The 7,448-nt window shown below is 43.0% G+C and overlaps 1 protein-coding gene across 1 annotated transcript in view; it reads right to left on the bottom strand.

Moving 5' to 3' along the window:
- Positions 1-6,911, bottom strand: part of LOC103803860 (exostosin-2-like) — an 8,090-nt gene extending 1,179 nt beyond the window's left edge. Inside the window, exons 1-3 of the mRNA XM_009076439.1 lie at positions 6,868-6,911; positions 6,227-6,355; positions 4,959-5,041 (exon numbers count right to left, since the gene is read on the bottom strand). Coding sequence (XP_009074687.1) covers positions 4,959-5,041; positions 6,227-6,355; positions 6,868-6,900 — 245 coding nt within the window. The 5' untranslated portion in view covers positions 6,901-6,911. The remainder of the gene's footprint in view (positions 1-4,958; positions 5,042-6,226; positions 6,356-6,867) is intronic.
- Between the last annotated feature and the right edge of the window lie 537 nt (positions 6,912-7,448).

Genomic DNA, 7,448 nt, shown 5'->3' with positions numbered 1-7,448 from the left:
AGACAGCTACGAGAAAACAGGTCACTATTCTTTTACCATTCAAAGGGGAAAACAAAACAGAAATGAGCACTTTGACTCAGCTACAGAGACTGAGATGCTGCAGGCAGTCCCGGGGCAGGTTTCTCGCTCTCCAACCACTGCACCCTCTCCCGACCCCTCAGAAGGGTTAGGGGGTCACTCTGGCTCCAGAATAATTTTCCTCATCAGACCTGGTCAATCACACCAACTGAGTGTGACAGGTTTGTGATGGGGACTGCTCAACACTGCCCTAAACACTCTTTTGAAGTAGATGGGACAGCAAGACTAGTTTTCAAAGTTAATTCCTCAGCCTACAGAGCTGTTTCCAGCTATAATGGTCACATTTCAGGCCATTTTCTGACTCGAGCAAAGTGCCAGAAAACTGCTTCATATGGGGAGATACTGGAGTAAGGTATTTACATGGGTAAATGCAGGTGCTTCACTTTCTGCTACCTTCCCGACCCCTCATACTTCTTCCTGCCTTCAAATTCAAAGTGTTGGGACCAAAACCAAATGTAAAGGAATTCATAGTGTAAGAGGAAACAGTGTGCAGTGGGAAGCAACCTCTACACTGGCCACAAGCACTACCTGCTCCAGGGTAGCACAGACCTGACACAGCACAGGAGCCATCAGTCAGGACTGAAGTGAAGGCCCAGGTAGCTGTTCAACACCTGCAGTAACAAGGTGAACCACTGAGAGAGTGAGATTTAGGTGCTGGGCACTGTAATGCTGCAGTAACATGAAGTGCAGGAACTGAATATTTTCTCCAGGAACACTAAGCAGTTTGTGTTGCCTCCATGAGATTCCCAACATAAGATACCTTAAACATATCTGATTTTTAGATAAGGTCAGACTTTCAAATCTTCTGTTACTTCTGAGAAATGTGGCTAACTAATCCACATTGTGTGCACTCGAGAAAGGTCATGGCAGGCAAGCCCCAAACCTCCAGGCAAGGAGGTGGATGCACTAGGAGATGTGCATGTGAGAAGTTTGCACAGCTGCTGGCCCTCACTGGTTTCTGGAACACAAGAACTCTTCTCGTCTACTGGTTCAAATCCTGCCCTGGCCAGTCATGACTGAAAGATATTGTAATGCAACAGCTGCTTGGTGGTTGGTGTGAAATGAATTAGTGATCTCAGCCTGCTGCCTGGTGGGCAGGTGTCCACATCAGAGCAGCTATTGTCACAGCCGGAACGGAGCGGCACCTCGGAGCAAAACACACAACTGAACGGAGAGTGGAGGCAAAACTGACCTCTCCTCTCCAGAGGTTACACTGTCAAATCTAAGATGAGGCCTTACAAGAAAATATCAAGATGGAATCCTTCCACAGCCAAACTTATTCTGGTGGCAAGTCCATTCAAACAGAGCAGTTCAGTGTCTTTAACCACCAATTTTGATTGTTAAAGGGGAAACAATGAAAAAGGGGAGAATTAGTATGTTGTAAACACTGGCAGAACCAGCAAAGTTAGTCCTCAAGAAATATCAAAGATCAGAAACTGGCTTTTTTTTGAGGAAAGAAATGTCATACACAAGCCACAGAATGTGTTCAAAAGAAAGTGACCTCCTTCCAAAAATTTCATCTCCTGCACTGAACTGAATCACTTGACTACTGAAGCCTTTGCCACTTTGGGACAACATAAACCAGAAAGTACACCTAGAACATTAAACACTGAGAGCCAGATAGCCAAGACAGTGTAACATGTCATCTCAGTATGGAGGAAAGGTGTTTTTCTTGGCTATGTCAATACTTTTGCAAATTCCTACTAACAGGGGCACGTTTGCTTCCAGGAATGATTTTTTTCCCTTGCTTTGCTGAAAACATGCAATCCTGCTCAGCTCAACAAGAAACCAAGACTGTGTGAACTCCAGCATTGGGAGCCTCATTGTCCCTGACAGACTGGATGAACTTAGTGTTTGTTAACGTCTCTCTCCATCAGTTTCCTCACTGTTATAAACCAAAGCACTTTGTGGCAGGGTAAGTCTGTACCTGAAACCTTTGGCTAACTGTTACCTTGTCAGTTTGGCTCTTGAGGGAATGACTTAAACACTTCCATGTCCTAAACAAAACATCACTGTTAATGTTGCTGCAGAGCAGCTCAGCCCTTTGCTGTATTTACTGTACAGGCAGTTGCCCTCTAAACTGCATTTCATAAAGTTCTCCATTTTTGAGAGCCAGATGCAAAGATGCTACAGGCAAAAAACTTGTTGCTGCTTTGAACAACACTTGTAAATATAGGGATTATGAGATCTTCCTACAGCTTCTTCTGTGACCTGATGTAAAGGCTAACCTAGGCCCAGGTGGGGATCCTTGGTTCACAGCTTTCTTCAGTTTATGTGGTGGAGTTCAACAACTTTGGGGACTGAATTCTTATTTATCTCAGGAAGGAAGAGTTGCAGTGTTGGCTCTCCCATGATTCACTGTATTGCTAAAAAAATTAAAATCTCTTAACAAGAGAGAGAGTTCAACTGTCCCATCTTCCCTTTATCTCTGCTGAATGTACCAAAAGGCCCAACAGAACTCGTTAGTTACTCATCTTTCCTGGACAGACCTCCATGACTGACTCCTCAAATCTTTCCCACTCACAAAACCATCAGGCAGCTGCTGAGCATCTCTCTGCTATGCCAGAACCAGAGGCCTAACACTGAACGTTGTGTGTGTCCATGACAACCCTGATAAAGTGTTTGATTCTCAAACAGGAGGTCGAGCCCTGGATATCCAGTCAAGCCATTAGCTCAGACTACCTGCTTGCTACTTCTGAATGCTTAAACCCAAGGAGTTAGGCACCTTGGGAAGTTGCAAGTGAAGCTGATAACAACTCTTTGCCTGATACCTCAGGTATTGTTCTTGATACTCAACACTGCAGAGTTAGCAGTACAAAGTTATCCTTTTGTAATACAAGGATTCCCTAATGCATGAATTTTTTTCCATTCAGCTTCTCTCCTGACTCTGAAAATAGCTAGTGCATGTGTGATTGATATATAGATATATATGTATATATACATACACATACATATATAGACACACATATATGCATCTACATGAGAGCCTTACTCACTGCTAAGTTAGGAAAATTTGCTCTGGGTGTTTTATCATTCATTATCCATTTAAAATGCATACCTAGGTCAGAAAATTCAAAAAGTAAACCCTTTCAGACTTTCAAATGACTCCCTTCTGTTGAAGGCAGATCACAAGGTGAGAAGGTTTCAGGTGCAGGAAGCAGTTTCAGTATGATGTTAAGGACTTTCAAAATGAAGACTGAATATACCCAAGCTGTATGGGTCTCCAGATTTTCTCCTGTACTCAGACTCTCTCAGCATGTGCTCCTTTGGCTGGGCAAATATAAGACTGTGAATTCAGAGTCAATCTAACATTTCCCACAACTTGGTTACTTCACTTTTGCAAAGTACAGAGAAGCAAAGCAACAGTTTAAATGTGTTCTCAATAAACTGTCAGTGACACTTTACTCTGAGCATACAAAAACTGCTACAGACATGGAAACATGACCTTTACCCTGCATCATAATGCACTTTGGAGTAAAAAGCACTTTTTCATCTTCTGTTTTTATAGTGTTTAACTGTAATGAGAACCTAGTTCATGTCTGAAATTCCTATGTGCTGCTGCAATGCTCCCAGGATGACCATAGGAAAGCTGAACTGGCTTCAGGTAGTCCACCCTGTAAGGCAGTACAGAACTGCTTGCCTCCTGTGCTTCCCCTTCAGCTAACATGTGAGATCTACAAAGCTTCCAGCCCCTTCATTAAGTATTTTTTTCTGCAGAGTAACTATTATCACCTTAATGGGGTATATTTTACTTCTGACTTGCATACTCCATTTCTTAAATCCAGCCTTATTAAAGCTCATAGAACACTTACAATTTGCTGAGTTATGCAGAGAAGGACAGAAAAATAAGATCATTGTTAATATGATAACTGGTCAGATAACCACGTTCTGCCTCTCAGTGCAAATCTGACATGGCCTATTTATTTTGTCCTCTTCTGGTGGCCTCTCCCAGCACTGTGCCCTGCTTACCTACCCCATCAACTCCATGGCTGCAAATTACTTCTCCAAAAGTTTACAGAAGAGGTACAACTGACCTGAGAAGCTTAAGGTGAAATGCCTTTGTCAGCCCCAGATCTCAGGTTAATTCCACCTAATGACCAGTATGCACATTTATTGTCAGCCCATTTCAAACATGGGTATTGAAGAGCTTGGAAAAGTGAAGAAACTTTCCCTTATTTTAAACACTCAGAAGCCAAGGCAGTGAGAAGTTTAGTGTCTTGGTCAAGGCTGGGAAGCCTTTTACTGCACAGAAGGGAATGCAAATCTCATACTTCCAAACTTTGAGCATTTCACACTGAACAGTCACTGCCTTTCCAACTGCTTACTTCACTTCAGAAGTAAATTCTCACACAAATATTACCATGTTGCCATTGCTGAAAACTGTGACATGCAATTGTGCAGGCAACTGCCCTTCACTAGTGGAAGCAATGTGTTTCACAACCTTTGGAGGAAAGAAAATGCACAAACAACATTTCAAATGACCTTACTAGTAACTTATATCCTTGCTACTCTTTGGTAAGCTAGGAGCTGTCTGGTGTAAAAAAATAAGCATCATATTTATTGCAGCTGATATTCCACAGTAAACAGAACTGTGGTATTACTGCCCAGAACCTGAATTTCATAGATGAGTCCTATAAGCTTTACAGCAAAACACTAAAAATTGTGTCCTTCTAAAGTCCTTTTTTGCAGCAGTCCACTTTCCAGTGTCCCATCACCCACTGTAGGAATGACTTATGCTGGTCAAATCCATGCAACACTCTTCCAAAATCAGCAGTTTACAGAAACACAGGGAGCATTTTTGACCCTCATTTAATGAGACACAGGTTAAGATCCTAGGGCTCAGAACAAGGCAATCAGAGGAATAAAGAGTGGTCACTCACCTTTCCACCATGTGTGTCTGGTCCAGTGATAACCCATCAATTGCTGTGCATTCTGGACATTTGAACTTCTTCCGTGGGGTCACCTGCAGAAAGGCAGGGCAGATACCATCAGATACCAACAGAAGGGACATTAATCTCCTCGCACAGAGAGCAGTGCGATACCTCTGAAAAACTTACACTGCAGTGTAAGCTGAGCTGTCTCAAACAGAGGGGGTGTACAAAACAAGGAAAAAAAGAGAGAAAAAGCCACTCCATTCCTCCATTCAGCTCCATCTGGCCTGGCTGACTGCAAAATTCACAGGGGCCCAATAAAAACGGCTTGGAGGGTTTTTTCCTTCTGTAACTGCAAAGAAGTGGCGATGACAAGCTCCTTAATTCCTGTTTAATGACTGTTTTCTCACTGCCAAGGTCCCTGTATAAACACCATTTGTTCTTGCAGCCATAACAGCGATGAAATATAGCTTCCCATACTCCACCGTAACATTAGCCCAACAGATGCTCTTTTGCTCACTCCACTTCATAGCTGACTGGCAAACTCTGTGAGACTCTCCGGATCGCACAGAGGTGCCAAATGACTCCGCTGTGCCCTCAGCCAGCTCGAAAACGTTTGCAGCAAAAACACACACTTCATCTTCTAAAGACTTTTCTAGGAAATGCAGCCACCAGTCCCAGCAAATGATGATGGACAGAGGGGAAAACGGACCCTGCTAATTGAAGTAACGCCTGGTGGCCTCTAAATCTCATTCCAAGCTGACACACTTGGAAATGAATGTGTGGAGTAAATGTCTAGACCTTAAACGTGTCGAAACATGTCAGGAAATTAATTCGGGGATAAAAAGTTCATTTCAAGCTGATCTTGCAATTAACGTTCCTGCAATTAGCGTTCCTATAAATCAGCTGTTGTCAGGCAGAGGGAGCTGTGGACAGTTGGCAGTTTCTTTCCTCTAGTGATCTCAGATGTATGTATGTGGGCACATATGTGCACACACACACGTACAGCTGTCAGTTAAATGGCCTTTCCATACCTTACCTAGATGGCCAAAATAACCACCAGAAACAGCTGGTCCAAACCAATTCTCTGTTCCCAGTTAGCACAAAAGTTTAACTAAATGGAGTTTTCTACCATGCGAAGAGAACAAAACACCACACTGGGGGAAAATGAGAGAAAACAAAGGTGGAGGAATATATTCCAGCCTACTAAATAAATATATGTAAGTATGGACATAACACTTTGAAATTCTGTAAGCTCCACAGCAGAAAATTCTCACCTTAATGACAGATTTGCCAGTGACATTGGCTACTAGAAAATTCATGGCAATATCTTCACAATTCATATGAGCATCCACCCAGTTCTTGATGTCTCCAGGCATTTTATAGGTGTAAAGATAGTTGAAATACTGCAGGATAGAGGTAGAGAGAAAGAGGATAATTTTAAATACAGAGTAATGCAAGACTAAATATCTCAATCACTGACCACCAGGCAGCCAAGTGATGCTGCTGTGATGCTGCCTTCAGCCAGGACTACTTCAGCAGACAGAACATAATTTGGGGCACTTCATTGCACAGTTATTTCTTTCCTAGCACACAAATTTCTTTACAATTGGTTTTCTTTTCTTAAACTATAGCTACAAAGCTGCATTCACTGTGAAATTTGCTATGTACTTTCAGGCCATGCAAACTGGCAAGAGTTCTGTAAGTTCATGAAGGCAAGTGATGGGTTTATTTCAGAGTCAGAGTCATCAGTTGGTTTCACAGCAACAGAAGGAGGTTTAGGGACAGTTTGTCATCAGTTCTCTGCTTGTTGTAAAAAAACATAACCATGGAACCACAAAAAGCAGTGACAGAAACACAAACAGCTCTTGCCAAAAGGTTCAGGCTGTGCATTAGCAGAGCACAAGCAGCACGTTACCTTGTGATAAAAGGCTGCCCCGGTGAGCACCATTGAGACTTCGTTGGTCCACTCTGACTCGTATTTCCATTTGTTCATCTCGTGGTCCCAGAGGTGCAAGCGGCCTGGGTACCCAACCAGCCTGTCAGGGAACTCACGCCAAACCTGCGGAGAGAAGGCTGTGACACGCTGCTCTCCAGGCCTGCACGGCGAGCACTGCCCCAGGGCAGCACACCTGCCTCTCAAGGGCTAAAACCATCACTCCCACTCTTCCAAGTCCAAATTCTTGGAACCAAAGCTGCCTGGAAAAAGTATAAAAGAGCAGAAGCTTCCTCTGCAGGACCCTCCTGCTCGGAGAATCCACATCCCAGAGCCAAAGGCCACTGAATCAATACTGAAACGCTTGTTACAGAGAAATACGAATCACTACTCAAAACTATTTTAACCCTAACTAAAACCAAGCATGATTAAAATGAAACTTTTGATGTTAACTTCAGTAGATATGGCTGCAACCTAACTACTTTCACAGCTGGCTTTGGATCTAACCAACCTGCTTCCTTCAACAGGAACAGGCTTAAAAAAGGCTTATATTTTAATATTTC

The sequence above is a fragment of the Acanthisitta chloris genome, unplaced genomic scaffold (genome assembly GCF_000695815.1).
Source record: "Acanthisitta chloris isolate BGI_N310 unplaced genomic scaffold, ASM69581v1 scaffold41476, whole genome shotgun sequence".
NCBI classification, from domain to species: domain Eukaryota; kingdom Metazoa; phylum Chordata; class Aves; order Passeriformes; family Acanthisittidae; genus Acanthisitta; species Acanthisitta chloris.
This window is presented reverse-complemented; position numbering and strand designations above follow the sequence as displayed.